Source organism: Leptodactylus fuscus, chromosome 3 (assembly GCF_031893055.1).
Source record: "Leptodactylus fuscus isolate aLepFus1 chromosome 3, aLepFus1.hap2, whole genome shotgun sequence".
Classification (NCBI taxonomy): domain Eukaryota; kingdom Metazoa; phylum Chordata; class Amphibia; order Anura; family Leptodactylidae; genus Leptodactylus; species Leptodactylus fuscus.
Genome location: NC_134267.1, coordinates 193,614,838 through 193,629,746, shown reverse-complemented (window position 1 = coordinate 193,629,746; position 14,909 = coordinate 193,614,838). Strand labels below are relative to the sequence as shown.

General features: G+C 42.3%; 1 protein-coding gene across 5 annotated transcripts in view; it reads right to left on the bottom strand.

The window, feature by feature from the left end:
• AGFG1 (ArfGAP with FG repeats 1) overlaps window positions 1-9,860 on the bottom strand; it is a 54,480-nt gene extending 44,620 nt beyond the window's left edge. For all 5 annotated transcript variants that reach the window (XM_075268991.1, XM_075268994.1, XM_075268993.1 and 2 more), the window contains exon 1: window positions 9,474-9,860. In XM_075268991.1, the coding sequence (XP_075125092.1) occupies window positions 9,474-9,640 (167 nt within the window). In that variant the 5' untranslated portion in view covers window positions 9,641-9,860. The remainder of the gene's footprint in view (window positions 1-9,473) is intronic.
• Window positions 9,861-14,909: the final 5,049 nt, after the last annotated feature.

Below are 14,909 nucleotides of genomic sequence, written 5' to 3'. Positions count from 1 at the left end.
ACTCTTGTGGCATATTTGGTGAAAGCCTGTATAGTTCTGAGTAGAATGGCGTTTATTTTGTTTCTCTATCTTTTTTCTAGCCTAAGTTATGAGGAGAAATGTAAAGGCAGGCAACACAGAAATTTGCACTTTTTCTGAACTTTGAAAATTAATTAAAAATCCAAAAAAAAATTTAGAATTTTTTTTTCTTCACATTTTGCATTCTCTGACACACTATTACCAAATAACAAAATCTCAAAAGAATTAAAAATATAGAGGGAAAAATCATTGGTTCACTTGACACGGAATGACCCGTGTTCACATGTAGGAATCTGACATAAAACTGACGCGGATTTTGGTGCTGAATATGAAGCGGATTTTGGCGCTGAATATGAAGTGTATTTTGCCTATTTTCCCTTTATTGGGAGGGCTGAATTCCACGCAGACGGAAAAGATACATTTCCTGTTCATTTCAATTGGAGTTGTCAGGAGGAATCTGCCTATAGAACGCGCAGGACGCTTTATTGTTTCTGCTAGGCGAAAAAAATCAGCTAGTGCCGCCCACTGAAATGAATGAGATGTAGATTTTAGACAGATATCGCCTCAAATTCCCATATGTGAACACCCCTAAATGTATAACACAACCATCACATGGCCATATAGTAGGCCTATGCATCTATTCATAGCCAAGAAAAAAAACTGGCATGCTCTATGCCTCGGGGGACATAAAGGCTGCCATGTGAACAGGCCCATACACATTCTTGTATTTTAAAACATCCCTGTGATGTCCTCTGGAAACACAACCATCACACACGCAGGTGAAAAGCCCTTTCATTGGTCTTTGACGGGCTGACAAACGTTAGGTCCATGAAGAGAGGTGCCATCATGTGCGTAAGGTCTGACCAGGGTAAAATCTCATCTACTTGTCGGACACCGGTGCAAATCCGCAAGTAAAATCTGCAACTCCAACCACTGTGGTTTCACCCATAGGGTGTATGTAAAACCACATCAATACTAAAGCTTTATGAGGGTTTTGAAGCAGTTTTTTATATTATTGTTATTTTTGAATGTGTCTTACATGAAAAATTAAAAAACTGCATCCAACCTATACACAGTTTTTTTTCCCCCAATGCAGTTTTGCAGAAAGTCATCATTCATGTCAGTCCCTGAGCCAAAACGGACAATCTCATATTAACCCATGAGCATGATATAGAGGATTACTCATGTATTTTTGGATATTCATGGCACATACAACAAATTGCTCCCTAGCAGACAAGATGATAAAGGACACAATCTGAATCAGAGATATTTTTAAGAAACGTCTGTAGGGGTATGGAGCAGAACTGCAGTCCTTGAGGAAGCAGCGGGTTACAGTAATGTGTATGAGCAGCTGTGGGGCCGGCAGACAAGAGGACAGGTAGAGGAAGATGAAGGAAAACAGAAGGCAGCATGCTAATAGAGCTGCATTCATGAGCAGCAGTACGCCAGGCGCACAGATGCTATTCACTGGAAGTAGTGGTGAACCCAGGTGAAGTACACTGGTCTCTGTGTGTGGGAGGATTCCCGGAGGCTTGGCCAGGAATGATCAGCACATGCAAGAAAATATGTGCCAGCAGCAATCCTCACATATATCCATCTGCTCCAGGTGCATCCAGCTCCAGACAGAGGAGAAGTCAAAGACAAAGGCGAGACAGACTCCTAAACCTCTGTCTCCGCAGAGGGGGAATGCTGCTGTCATAATGCCAAGATGGAGTGCCCACACTACAGGCGCCCATCCTTCATCACCCCCCTCTCTGCTGCAGTTTTATGTGCTGCTAGCAATGCTCCTCATGTCAGGTTTGGCTAGGAGACATCAGTTCCTGGCACTTGTAGGAGAGAAACAAGTGCCTACATGGTAGAACAGGGGTAAACCACAGGTCCGACAGGTCAAAACCACAAAGTGAGCCCAGAGCCTAAAAGGAAAGTGTTCACATAAGTAACATCCAATATTTTCTGGGTGTAACCAGACAGTAAGACGATGTCATGCTAGAGGATTCCAAACTAAACACACTTCCCATAAACCCCTGACAGAACGAAAAAGAGAAAATTCAGATCGGAGCAAAGAAAACTTATCCTGTTTATCATATAGGCATGACGCAGTTCAGACCTGGAGATGTACAGTGGTGACAGATTCCCACAGGATTGAGGGACATATATAGTCACGGCTCTGTTCACACTTCTCTCATTCACAGCCTACATTGGAACCCTTGTTATAACTGATGAGAAATAGCCAACCATCCTCGCCATCAACATGACAGAAACAAGGCAGAAAACTGACAGACCCAGAATAGTTGCTGAAATCCGTCAAGCACCACTAGTGTCCATCACATGAAGGACCTGGCACCTTATAGTTTCTCTTTTTTTTCTTCTCCCTAACAATGCAGTTTAATGGAAATTTACAAACACATTTTATAATTAAAAAAAAAGTGCATAAATGTAATTCCCTATTATCAAATTTTTACATTTTTCCAATTTCAAGAAGCCAGGAAACCATTAGAATCGGAGCATGCAAAGAGTCACAAAAATGCAGAATTTGTCAGAGAAGAGCATTTCATTACGTCCATCCACCTGCTCTGGAGAAGCCCCAGAAGCGTGGTAAGCTAAATGTTGAAGAATTTAGCCATGGGTTCATTTTCTCTTCAGTGCTTTACTTCATCACTCCATCTATGGAGCCCCCATACAATGCGAATGGCCTAGAATCTATCAGGACAAAGTACAGCCATGTTCTGTGGACTGGTGGTGGTCGCCACGGTCAGACTACCACGATAATGAAGTTATTTCCATCTTATCTTGGTACAACCCCTTTAGGTAACCACCGCTTCATGAATTCATCACGTTCCCATAAAGGACAAGTCACTGCAAACTCTACCACCTACTTATTACAATGGCTCTGGGCAGTTTTCTACACCGGCTCTGGTTTACCCATAAATCTCTATAATCCGGACTTTCAGCTTTCTGCTCCAGATTAGGCCTAACTGAATAGTCCTAGTCCGGAGGGTGGTGTCACATGGCGGATGCCGGGGCTGAATCAGCCACGGAATCCACCTGAAGAAAGGGCAGCTCGCTTCTTATTTCCATGAGCGGGAACAAACTGCTCACAGAAAAAAGAATGTTAGCGGTCTACATAGACCTCTATTGTGAGGGGGCAGATTTTGAGGTGGATTCGGTGTCAAAATCCACCCCTCTTGCCCCATGTGAACTAGCCCTTGAGATTTACAAATGTCAGTAAGCACAGGAACATAGAAATCAATTTTTCATTGCTTAATTCACCTGAATGGTGTTTTGGTGACAGGCACATGGATTTCAATAAGCCCCTTTAACATGAATGGGACAGGCACAGACAATTCTGTGTGGTGTGAATATACCCTTTTGTCCCAATGTATAGATGTTATGAATAAAGAAAAAAACAAAAGCAAAAACATCCAGTCTCTGTCATTTTTACAAGGCAGCTGTTTCCAGGCCGCAGTATAATGTGGCCTCAAGCTTATAATTTAGGGTAGGTTTACCATAACTGCAGATGCTCCTCACCCCCGGAGGAATATACATTATACAGAAGGAAACTACTGCAAGAAATAGCTGGAATTCCCAGGGCTCAGTCATAAGGACAGGGCATTATGGGAAATGGATAAGCTGCCACCTTCCAACCTGGATCCTTCTTACCTGCCTGGCAGTCCCATGGATCACAATTTCTAACGTAAACCCTTAACCCTCCTCTGTCCCCGCTCCCACATTTCCCCACATGATATGTCATCTCATGCTAACTTTATGGGTCTAAGCTCCATCCACATGTTACAGGACACCACTAGTGACGGCTCTTATGTTTGTGTAATGACAGTCACCTCTATTACAACATTGTCTGACCTCTGCTACCTCTTGTGTCACCCCCTCTACCTCATAGATTGTAAGCTCTTGCGAGCAGGGCCCTCAGTCCCAGTGTGTGAAACGACTTTCTTTGTAATGTATCTTTCTGTCTGTATTTGAACCCTACAAATTGTACAGCGCTGCGGAATATGTTGGCGCTATATAAATAACATTTATTATTATATCACTGCGATGGTAGGGGATTTATCAGGTGAGTAAACCCCCCCATAATACACTACTAGAGATTCATAGATAGGGCATACACACCAAGCTCAGTGCCCAGGTATGTGACATAGCACAAGGTAACTATTAACAAAAACCGGAATGTCCCTACATCTTACTGATAAAAACAATCTTATCTTCTGACCTGTTCAGCAAGAACAACAGGACTGGTTTCAGAAGACAAAAGAGCAGGTTTATTCAGACGAACAATCTAGAATTTTCAATTTGTCAACCTCTATAGAAAGAAGGTGTATCAACATTCATGGGCCCTGGTGGGGACCGTTGCATTTTGAGGACCCATTCTCATCTATAAGCAAATCAGGTCAGTAAAAATGGACCCATGGGACTAATTCATGGAAAAATAGGTGACCTATTTTTTTTTTTATTTTTTTTTTTTACAGATCACGGACACACACACTTGGATGTGTAAAGGAGTCCCTTGTCTTTTTTTTAAATGCTATGTACATACATGAAGCAAAATTTTTAAATGCCCAAATGAAGCTTTTTTTTTTTTTTTTTGCAAATAGCCTGGTTTTGAACCTACAGCTCCAGGATATTTCCATGGTAACAGACTACAAATAGACCTAGTCGTCACGACTTTCTTCAATTGTTACCCAATTTGTAAAAAAGGTACAGGTCAGATGGGAGTATAAGGCAGAGTTCACACGGGGTTTTTTGGTCCGGAAACCTGAGGCATCCAGCCGCGCACTCCGCTCCGGATTAGGCCCAAATGAATGGACCTAGTCGGGAGGAGGGAGTGTCTTCAGGCGGATGTCACAAGGCGACCCCATCTGAAGAATGAGCATGTTGCTTCTTTTTCCGGGAGCTGGAACAAACGGCTCCTGGAAAAAAGAACTGACCGGCTCCCATTCATTTCAATGGGAGCCATCTTTTTGGTCAGGATTTTGAGATGGATACAGCCTCAAAATTCTGATCAAAATACCCCGTGTGAACTCAGCCTAACTCCAAGGTTAGGCTGCAAACCAGGTTGCTATCATGCTGAACTATTATGACATACTGAATGATATTTTACGCTTACTGTAGCATTAGTATCATGCAAAGTGAAGGCAAAAGTCAACATTTCAAGTCATCCACCACAGGAATAGACTTTTAGTAAAACATGGAATTATTTGTAATAAGCTAAAAAAAACTTTAGGAACTTATATACCCAAAGTGTTCCCAAACCATGTGTAAACACGCGAGGCTGCAGAATTATTTTCAATGGAGGCAAATTTCTGCATGTGTAGTAATAGTCAATGGTTACCTGAAACTCCATAACATGTACTGAAATATACATCAGCTTACCAAAGCAACTGGTTAAAGGGGGATCCTGTAAAGTGGGGTCCAGCCTCTGCGACCCCCAGTGATGCTGAGGATGGATTGTAGCTTTGATTCAGTGCTATTCTGAAGCTATGCAGTAGTTTTCAGGCATGGTGAGTAGATAGGTCACTGGTGTGGAGTTTGGTTGGATCCCAAAGATTAAACCCCCACTGACCATAAAATGAAGGCGTACCCTAGGAAAATATTTTAATATGCCGACACCATGAAAAATTATATTTTATTATATATATTTTCCCCTGCCTAAAAATGATCAAAATGAGATTGCTGCATTTCTCTTAGCCTGGATGGAAACAGAGGATGCACTAGGTCAAAGGTTATGAAGGCAAACCTGTCCTTGCTTTCTCATGGGTCCATCTTATGTCCTAGACCTTGCTTTAATTTTACCCTTCCCTTTAATCTTGTTTGTGCTGCAGTATTTCTATATGCATATTCATAGAGTTATTACAAAAACCCATAACAAGCAAATATTCCTCTGGACATATTTCCCAAGGCAAAAAAAAAAATAAATCATTAATCAGCTAAAGAAGGGTTAACACCGTCTTCTCACAAAAAAATATATTTTGCCCAAAACAGCCAGCGTAGCCGGTGCCAGGAACAACCCATCAGTCGATATTTTTAATTAGAGATTTTGTGACATTTACATCGTTTTCCCGGAAAATCCAGAACTTCCAGGAGAAGACACAATTCACAACAGATTAGTGAGGTCCAGCAGCAACAACAAACACCGATTCACAGCGCATGGCGAGGACAGACTGCCAGCGGGACACAAGCGAGTAGTGTGGATGCCAACTCTACACACATCACAACATGTTGTGAAGGAAAAACTAGGATGAAAGTCATAGGATTGCCCATTAACACCCAGGCCTTTCTATGGTGCCTCGTGTGATGTGGAGTCAAAGAAAACGGCCGCATGGGAAACAGAACAGCCAAATACTATCCACTGGCTCCAAGTCTGGGACAGAAGGTAGTGACTTTCTCATGTCCACCACCCACTGGGAAAGAGCTGAAAGTGGGAAATCTTTAATGTTTCCCATAGCAGCAAACCAACACCTAGAAACACACCTGACCCCTGGGTCACTTCGCTTCCTCAAGCCTTCACCACTGTAGTCTTCTAGCCCCCATAGTACCTGTGAGAACCACAAGAAGAAGAGGTGCAACAACTTGGGGGCTGTGTGCTGGTTCCGATCACACAGGCCAGCCCAAAACCGTACAGTTAAAACCCCCCAGGAGAACTTAAAATAAATTAAAAAAAAAAATAAAATCCCTGGACAACCCATTCAATACCCCTAACCACCTTCATTATGGCCCCTAGAAAAAAAAACCTCACTATTGAGGTTGCTGGAGTTGAACCCCACAGATCGGATATCGATGACCTATCCACAGAATACTGCAAAGCTTGTAGGTTGGTGGAAATTCGGCCACTCCAATCATCTCCAGGGGACATGGAGTGCTGAAATGTCTTGCTAAAATTTATTTACTATATATATATATATATATATATATATATATATATATATATATATATATATAAAACTACTGTACATCTCCTTTCACTCACATCAGACAAGACAGGGATCTGGGTGTCACCATTCTCAATTTAAGAGGGCGTTCCCTATCAGACATTTATGGCCTATTCTGTGCAAAGTATAAAAAGAACCCTGGGAAGACCCGGGAAATATCTTATATTCTATCCACTCTCTATTCTTTATTTCGGGATACAATTGCACGTTATTCCTGCATTCCCTATAACGTTGTCTAGGCATCTCCTCTGTACAGGCAGCCCATCCATCTAGCACCACAAATCGTGCTCGCGCCTGCTCCTGTACTCATGAGATCGCATCCTGCCCTTTTCTCTTATATTAGATTTTATTGTAAGATAATGTACCAATGTCCAATGCAACAACTTTAGTGAAATATAAATCAGGTTTCTATGGGCAACACTAACTTTTTATGGATGTCCTGGCTACGAATAAGTTATGACTGGTTATAGGAGTCAACACAAAGTAACAGAAGCCAGCTGCCTTAGTGTTACTCTGCTTATCTATAGTACCTGACCTCTGTGCTGTGCTGGCGTCTCACATGGAAATATCCGTGTTACATACCTGAAGAGATAAACCTACAACATAACACTGGTGAGACATTCCTACACTATAGTTACACTATAGAAGCTCAGTAAAGTGACACTGCAGTCCAGTACAGTTGACCCCATCCATAGACACCCCCCCCCAAATCCTGTCATCTTTTGCAGAACATAAGTAACATCTACAGGACAATGGGAGAGATTGAGAAATTCTAATGCATGCCTTAGGGGAAGGTCTCCGCTTCATCAGGACAGGTCGTACCCTGTACCTGGTGGATCAATAAACAGCAACTACTCAGGTCCACTAGAGCTGGCGGAGGTTGTTTCTTACAAACCAAGTGTCAGGGCAATAGGGGCTATCTGGCCCTTGACAGTTACCCAGGCACCCAATAGAGGGCCAAGCTGTCACTCAGTCTTCAGCTTCGACCCTTGTACTTGGCTCTGCCCTGATGTTTACATAGCGGGGTCCAGTAACTACTAGTAATTTCAGCACAGCAGCATGACGGATAGGTCACCTGAAGCCATGGAGGAAATACACCTTTAAGGCCACACTCACACCAGTGTTTGCAACAGAAGCTGCGCTGGATCCAAGCGGCTACCGATGGACCCACTAGCTAGATTGTTCCTTCTGCTTGTTGGCATGCAGCAAGACACATGGCACATAGACAGAGGATTCATCAAATCTGTCAGTGGTACAAATGACAAGACTCCCCAAGCTGGCGCTCACCATGCCACCCTCCCTAGCCTGTCACACTTGAGTTTTCTGCATGAGCTGCAACTATATAACCAAGTCCCTACACAACACCCAACTCCATCTGTAGAGTGTGACACATTTATACACAACCCCAATGAGCAAGACTTAACAACAGCAGTGACACAGGAGCAGAAGATGACTATGACGCAACATGGAGGGGGCACTGCTGTACAAGGGACACCTTCCATGGAGGTTAATCAAACCACCGGTGACTTTTAAAGGCCTGAATTGCATCATGTGATCAAAGCCACATCCCAAACAAAACGACCAACACTTTAAGGGTCCTCACCGCCTGTATATATGTCTTACGTATATAGGTAAGAGTGTGAGTGCACCTATATGTCTACAGTGCACACAAGTAACTGGATCAACATATTAGTATAATGCATTGATGTATAGCCATAAACCTCAACACATTTATGAAGACATGTATATTGAGAACATGAATGTATATTTGTATAATGTACATCAACAAACATACATATTTATGAACAAATTATATAGTACATGCTGGTATACAAATTAGAACAAGCGTATGAGCATGGACATATGTATATGAGCACAAGTATGTCTGTATACGTACACAGTATATAAGTATGCAGTTTGACAATATATGTATAAGTGTGTGTGGTTTGTATAACATATGACACACATGTATAAGTATGTACTTGTACGCAGTATGAGAACATGTTTATGTGAGAACACACATATGTATGCAGCAAATCTATGTATATAACATATTACAGAACGTGCATGTATGAGTATGTAGTATACATAAGTACACATGTATATGAATATAAGAACTATATATATATATATAGAACATATATGTATTTGTCTGCAGTATAAGACGCACATTTATAGCATATGAGAACACACGTATATATGTCATATTAAAAGATATAGTATAAGAACGTGTATATATGTATGCAGCCTATGTATATATCATGAGAACATGTATGGATATTCATAGATACATGACATATAATACCATGTATGTGTAGCTGTATGTAACATGAGAACATGCACATGTATGACAATGTAGAAATGAATGACCTGAGAGACCATGCAGCCAGTACATGTATATGGACATATATGAATTAGCATATGTGTATGCCGCTCCTGCGTCCTCTCTACAATGTTCGGTACATGAGCGGTGACAGGCTGCTGCGGCGGCTCCAGGACGCCGGTACTCACAGGATGCCGGAGCACGACGTGCACACGAAGGCCCCCGCCGTCATATTGGCGTAGGTCGGGCCGCGCTGGTCACAGTCGAAGCACTTGCGGTTATGGGGGAGGCTGGTCATCTCCCGGAGCAATTTCAGGTGCTTTTCCTCCTGCTTCCGCTTGGCGCTGGCCGCCATGGTGAAGCACCGGGCGGGGGCGACACACCGGGAGACACCGGGCGGCACCTAGCAGGCACAGTCAAGGGCCAGTGACGTGTACTGGGGGGAGTGGTTTGGGGGGAACGTCATGTTCTCAAAGGCGTGGCCTAGTGACGTTAAAGGGCAAGAACGGGAGAGGAGGAATTGTAATAGCGCTATACAGGGCTGAGAGTGCCAGGGAGGCTGTGGCGAGGCCTCATGTGGGGGAACGGGGCTGAGTGAAAGTTCTGTCATGAAACGTCAGAGGGGACGGAGGCGGAAGTCAAAGAATATACTTCCGGATTCCTTCACTCGTTGCTAAGCAACGGGATGGGAAGCGGGCTGTACGGCAGCGGATAGCTGGGCTTGGTCCGTATGTCCTGCACTTACAGAGGTGTCACGTGGGAGGGAGATGCCTGACTGCCCCCTGACTCAGTGTCACCCTCTAGTGCTGCCTCGTTTGTTTAGTCCAATACATATTAGTTAGCTATGTCTGCGAACCGCAAGGGACTTTAAGGAGTAACATGTTGCTGTGAATAGGCCATTAAAGGAGTGTGCCACTACCAACACATAGAGGTTGCAGAAGCTTCCAATATATACTTTCTGTAACAATTCGTAAAGGAGTATTTCCATCTCGAGGATCCTATCGATGCTGCAAGCTTATGTAAATACAAGAGTTTTCTTAAAGAGGACCTTTCATGTCCTTGAGTCACTGACGGGTAATTTACTCAAGGTACTTAACTAGATCACTGTAGGAGTAAATACTAAAACTTTACTCTTACTAATATTTGTTTAAAATTGGCCTAAATAAAATGATAACACAATTGCAGTATGACTTCACTATTATCAGGCAACAATTAGTATTTTTATTGCCTTCCCTATACAGTCATCTACAAAATAACTTTTTCCCATATGTAGCTCTCAGATAGTTTGTTGAGAACCACACAGTTTACCCCTTGATATCTGGGTACTAACAAATGCAGAGACCAGAGACCCAGTTGATCAGGTAGCAATCAACATCTCCCACCAGGTGAATGAAAGCTCTGTGGTCTATATACTACATATGCAAGGCTGGCTGTGGCACAACAGGTCCCAGCCAGACCTTAAATAGCTCCATTCATCACAACGTTTTGCAGTGATGTTCACATATGCTGCTAGGTATTTCTATATTGTGGAGCCTGTATTTAGCATTGCATCCACAGTATACCAGTAATAAGGTCTGGAGCACTTCCTAGCACTGCAGCCTAGCCACAAGCCGTAGTTTCATCTCTCCCTGTGTAGTGTTAGTCAAACTGTCTACCTTACAGCCTCATAGGAGCCCAAGTTACAGCACGGCCCCAGAGTTATTTAGTCTCCAATTTCTCTGCTATACTAAGTTACCAGGTCCTCCCCATTTGCTTTAGAGGTCCCTGGTTTCCCCTCTACGTAGCGTTTCGCTAGGGTAACTAGCTCATCAGGAGGATATTGATATGGGAAACGATGTCTCTGCAGTTAAAACTGCAATTCCCGTGCCCCTGATGGTGGGACACGGTACCTCTGTACTGCCCACATGACGTTTCTTCCCCCTGATGAAGCCACATAGTGGCGAAACGCGCGTCGGGGCGCGTTTACTACATGGAGGTCCCCTCATAGGTAATTAACCATTTCACACTATGTTATTTTTTGGTGTATATGCACTCTAAGTAACTAGGGATATTGTATATACCTTTTACATGTATACAATGAGAGTGTTTAGTATTCGCCAATATATGTTATTATTCTAATTGGGCCTCCATTGTTGTATGGTTGTACCACCCCATTTGTTATTTTGTTCTTTACATATGTTTTACATGTATTTAAATAAAGTTTGATAGATATTTTTGCTAAAAACTTTTGTGGCAGTGCGCTTTTTTAGCATAGTGTTTCATTCCTCTGGCTCTGCCAACTGTTTGCACTATACTTAGTTGTGCGTATGTCTTTAAGGGGTTAAACATACAATGTGGAACATCAGGTATCTATTTACTCCCTGACCTCACTAGATGTCTGAAATTTTAGATTGAGGTTTAGGAGCAGCAGAAAAAGACTACATTGTCCGTCTTGTTGGAATCTAATCTAATTTGGAAAATATCTAAAATACATGCAAAATTTTACCTACATATGTATGGTCAGTTTCTGTCTCTGTACAACAAATATAATATTACACAATATATTCTCTGCTATACTGAAGTTTATATGTAACTTTCATTGAGAAAATTGGAATTAGAAATGACTTGGCGGAATTTTCTCTTGATATTTCCACCATTAGCTCGGGGCTTCGGTCATCTCCTCTGTCCTGGCCTATACAAATTATTTTAATCATGCATTACAGGATGTTCCAACCTCAGCCTCATATTATTGGGAAATCATGTGCCTGCAAACAGAATTGGTACCATCCGGAGAGATAAAGGAATTCTAGTTTGGAATTTGTTACTGCAGTGGAATAATACAGATGGACAAAGCAGACATTGCAAAATAACACATGCCTGTGCTTCCTGTACGATATCACACTCCATCAGAAAACATCTATTTCATTGCTGATTAACCAGAAGCTACAGGGAAATGATCCTAATACCAAGAATATTAAGTACAGCAAATTAAGGTCAGCATTTAGATCTGTTGCAATATACTGTGTGGCCAGAAAATGATTATTATCACCTATTAAGATTATTATCAGAATTGTTTGGAATCCTAATGTATGTGTGGAGATGTGATTCAGCACAAGCATTACATGGCTAATGCAAACAGTATTATCATTTATGAGTATGTTAAGTGGAGATGGTTGACTGTTAAATCTATCTGCATCATGTTTACGTGAATAATCGTATATTAGAAAGAAATATATAGCATGTGAATAAACAACCTGTGTGCGCTAAACAGTAGCTGCTGTACAGGGTGGAGGCCCAGAAAAATGACATATAACTCCAAGACTAATGAACACAGTTGAAAAGGGTTATGCAACAAAAATATCTATCCTCTATCCAGGAGAGAAGATAAATTATTGATCATGTGAGTTCGACCCTAATCCTAAGAGCTGTAGGTAAATTGTGCCCATGTATGTAAAGGCTCATAAATCCAAGTGTTAGATACTGCAGTGGGAAAACACTCTCTGGGCCAGACCAAAGCTTGTTGACGTAAGCCCTGATTCTGGAAAGTTTCTTCAGGAATGAGAGAGAGAAATATTTTAATTCAAGCTGATGATTAAATTCTGATAATTGACATAAGGACTTAATCTGACACCTTGATTTCTGAGACCTTAAATGGACACAATTCACCTCCCTCCAACAACCTGACTCCAGACCCCTGCACTTCCAATTCTTCTTTAACTGGTTTCCACACAACATCATACCATTACGTCGAGCTGAGCGTATAGTTAAAGGGGTTGTCCCATCACAAGGATCCTATCTATACTGCTTGTTAATGTGGATGTAAGACTTTTCCTAAATACACTGCTTCAGCAAAACTGCTTTGTCTGTCCACTATCTTACTTTATTCAATTCTTTGTGGCCACAGCCCTGACTTAGCTGCTCCTGAGTCAAGTGACGTATCTGCTGCTCTCAAGGGGGAGGGAGGAGGGGCTAAGTGCAGTGGAGCCAGCCTGTGTATCTAGCTATTCCTGTGTCTACACCATGTGACCTAGGTCCTGCACTCAGATAGAGGAGCTGCTTTCATTTCTTCTGTTCTCCCAGTTATCAGGCTAGCTAATTCAGTTGTGTTCATTATGGCAGAGACAGGCAGTCTCTGTATGTAACACAGAATGGAGTCGCTGCTGCCTGTACTTCATAGTCCAATATGGTTGGCGGAGCTACACGCGAATTTGGGGGCGGAGCTAAACAACAGGTTGCATGTGAAACCCCGCCCACCAAATGATGCAAGAAACCAGGAAGAAAGAAGATTTTACAGCAGTGAAAACTGGTGAGTATGCGACGTGGGAATACCCCTTTAATGCTCAGTAATAGTAGAGTGCTGTAATACCATGGGCAAAAAAGCTTTACCTGCGGCAGTACAGTCTGCTATCCAACTGGCCAGGACCAAACGCTGGAGTCGGAAGATGCTCTGACTCCGGCTAATTAACCCCCTGGATGCTGTGATCAATAGCGATCATGGTATCCAGGGGGTTCGGGAGAAAAATCGATCCTCGTCACCCCTCAGCCCCCCTCGATAAGATTGTGGGTTCCGAGGGGTTGCCATGGCAGCCAGGAGGCAGGGCTACCTAACTGTCTGTGTGCAATGTTATACAATACTATGTACTGCAGGTCACTGCACAGGGGAACTGAGATCCCATCTTCAAGTTCCCTTGTGGGACATGTAATATGTGAAATAGCATTAAAAAATAAACAAATAATAGTATAAAAAAAAACACTTGTGTAAAAGTTCCCATTATCCAAAAATAGCATTATTTATCCCATACACTGAACATTGTTAAAAAAAAAAAAAAACCCCGCAATGTGCAAATTGATGTATTTTGGTCACTTTTCTTTCCCCAAAAAATAACAATAAAAAGTAATCAGAAAGTCGTACACAGCAAATATTGGTACCAATAAAAAATTCAAAGTCCTGACATATCTTTATGTCAACACTTCAGTACAAAAGTTATAGGTGTCAGGATACGTTGACCCCAGGAAAATCGTTCATTTTTAAAAAATAAAAATTGTTGGCTTGTCTGGTGATCAGGACCAGGCCCCACCTCCTCCTGAATGCTCTGGCAGTCAATAAAGTATAGCCTAGAGATGAGCGAACACTGTTCGGATCAGCCATTCCGAACAGCACGCTCCCATAGAAATGAATGGAAGCACCTGTCACGGTGACCGGCCGCCGGCAAAGTGTACATGCCAGGTGCTTCCATTCATTTCTATGGGAGCGTGTTGTTCGGAATGGCTGATCCGAACAGTGTTCGCTCATCTTTATTATAGATGAATGCTGCTTTCATCAGTAATGACATCACGTTCATGGTGGGTGTGGCTGACAACTGTAGTAATCTGGACAATGAACGGAACATGATCAGGACCAGTAATGAAGTGATTGTAACAGACTATGTTGCTCACAAAATTCTGCAAAAGGGTAGGAAATTTGGATATGGTCTTAACTAGAAAAATCCTTTTCAACGCATTTGTTCTCTGTATAAAACAAAAATAAAACGTTTTTAGAAAACTCTTTTTACAGACCGTGTACTAGTCTGAGCCCAGGACTGCTATCAGGAGAGTACTAGCATTTCTAATGGAAAGGGGCCTGGTCTGTAAAACTGAAGTGATAT